At 37.5% G+C, this 2,085-nt stretch overlaps 1 protein-coding gene across 1 annotated transcript; it reads left to right on the top strand.

Annotated features, from left to right (window-relative positions):
• Window positions 1–811: 811 nt before the first annotated feature.
• LOC102829910 (60S ribosomal protein L23a-like) lies at window positions 812–1,228 on the top strand. Its single transcript, XM_006837458.1, has one exon. The coding sequence runs from the start codon at window positions 812–814 to the stop codon at window positions 1,226–1,228; it is 417 nt and encodes a 138-aa protein (XP_006837521.1).
• Window positions 1,229–2,085: the final 857 nt, after the last annotated feature.

Below are 2,085 nucleotides of genomic sequence, written 5' to 3'. Positions count from 1 at the left end.
ATGCACTGGTAATTACTGACGATTGGAATGTGAAACTCGGAAACAGAGGAATGAATGGTAGTTGGAAAATATGATCTTGGTGATAGAAATTAAGCTGGAGATAACATGATAGAATTTTGCAAGACCAATGACTGAGTCATTGCAAATACCCTTTTCAACAACATCAATGGCAGCTATACACTTGGACCTCACTAGATGGAATACACAGGGATCAAATTGACTATATACATATGTGGGAACGGATGATGGAAAAGCTTAACACAAGGCCAGAAACTGACTGTGGAACAGATCATCAATTATTCATATGGTAAAGAAAATAAAAACAAGTCCACAAGAACCAAAATATGACCCTGAGTATAACCCACCAGAATTTAGAGACCATTGAGGAACAGATTTTATGCATGAGACACTAATGACCAGAGGAGTTGTGGAATGACATCAAGAACATCACACATGAAGAATATAAAAGGGCTTTAAAAGACAGTAAAGAATGAAAAGACCAGCGTGAATGTTAGAAGAGACTCTGAAACTTTCTCTTGAGAGCAGAGAAGCTAAAGTGACAGGAAGAAATGAAGAAGTCATAGCACTGAACAGAAATTTTCAAAGGGCAGTTCAAGAGAACAAAGTCAATTATCATAAGGAAATGCATTTAGAAAAACAAAAGGCAATCATACTCTCAGCATTTTTTTTGAAGCTGAAAGAACTGCAGACTAAATTCCAGCCTTAACTTGAAATATTGAAGGATTCTAAGGGCAAAATCTTGAATGATGCAGGAAACATCAAAAGAAAATGTAAGAGCCTTTTTATAAAGATGGTGCACAAAGTGAAGAAGAAAGTCCCTTCCCATTCCAAAACTGAAGCCAAAGCAAAGGCATTGAAAGCCCAGAAGGCAGTGCTGATACGCATCCACAGCCACAATAAAAAGAAGGTCCACATGTCATCCACCTTCCAGCAGCCCAAGACACTGAGGCTCCAAAGGCAGCCCAAATATCCTTGGAAGAGAGCACCCAGGAGAAACAAGCTTGACCACTATGACTTCAACAAGTTTCCTCTGACTACTGAGTCAGCCATGAAGAAGATTGAAGATAACAACACATTTGTGTTCATTGTGGATGCTGACGCCAACCAGCACCAGATCAAACAGGCTGTGAAGAAGTTCTTTGACACTAACATAGCCAAGGTCAATCCCTTGATCAGGCCTGATGGAGAAAAGAAGGCATATGTTTAGCATATATCCTGACAATGATGCTTTGGATGTTGCCAACAAAATTGGGATCATCTAAACTGAGTCCAGCTGGGTAATTCTAAATCTAATTTTTAAATATAAAAAAAGAGAGAAAATGGAAGGAATATAGAGTCACTGTGCCAAAAATAACTGGTTAAAGTTCAACCATCTCAAAAGATGTGCCTGTCCTGAGACATGCTATTTTCAATTGACTCATAATTGTGAAAGCTGGACAATGAATAAGAAAGCCTCCTTAGAAGAATAAATGCATCTGAGTTATAGTGTTGGCAAAAAATACCAAAAATACCATGAAATGCCAGAAGAATGAACACATCTTTTTAGAAGAAGTAGGCCAAGATTGCTTCTTAGAAGTTAGGATGATGGGACTTCATCTCACATACTCTAGATATGTTGTCAGGAAGGACCAGACCTTGCAGAAGGACATCATGCTTGGTAAAGTAGAGGATCAACAAAAAAGGTAGAAAACTCCCAATGAGTTGGATTGATCATTAGCCATTTGTTATTTAACCTATCCTCATTTGCTTGCCAAAAAAAAAAAACCTTATCTCTAGCAATAAAATAGAATTTTAACAGAGCCCTGGCTGCCAATATAATCTGTAGAAACCTAAAGCCTCTCCAGGGTATTGGTAACATTCAAAGCAGCAGACACCTAGTCTAGTAAATTCTAGTATCTGAGCCAGATTCAACTCAATCCACAGTTTATGACATTTAGTTCCCATATTTGCATGGTCTTCTTTCTGTCAAAATTCTATATTTTCTATCTTAATTTTCAAAACAAATTTAGATTTCAGATTCTAAGAATAGACTAGCTTTAAGAGTATGTACCAAACATTCAGGAA

This window comes from Chrysochloris asiatica, unplaced genomic scaffold, assembly GCF_000296735.1.
Source record: "Chrysochloris asiatica unplaced genomic scaffold, ChrAsi1.0 scaffold00020, whole genome shotgun sequence".
NCBI lineage: Eukaryota > Metazoa > Chordata > Mammalia > Afrosoricida > Chrysochloridae > Chrysochloris > Chrysochloris asiatica.
Note: the sequence above shows the minus strand (reverse complement) of the source record. Positions and strands in the feature narration are given on the sequence as shown.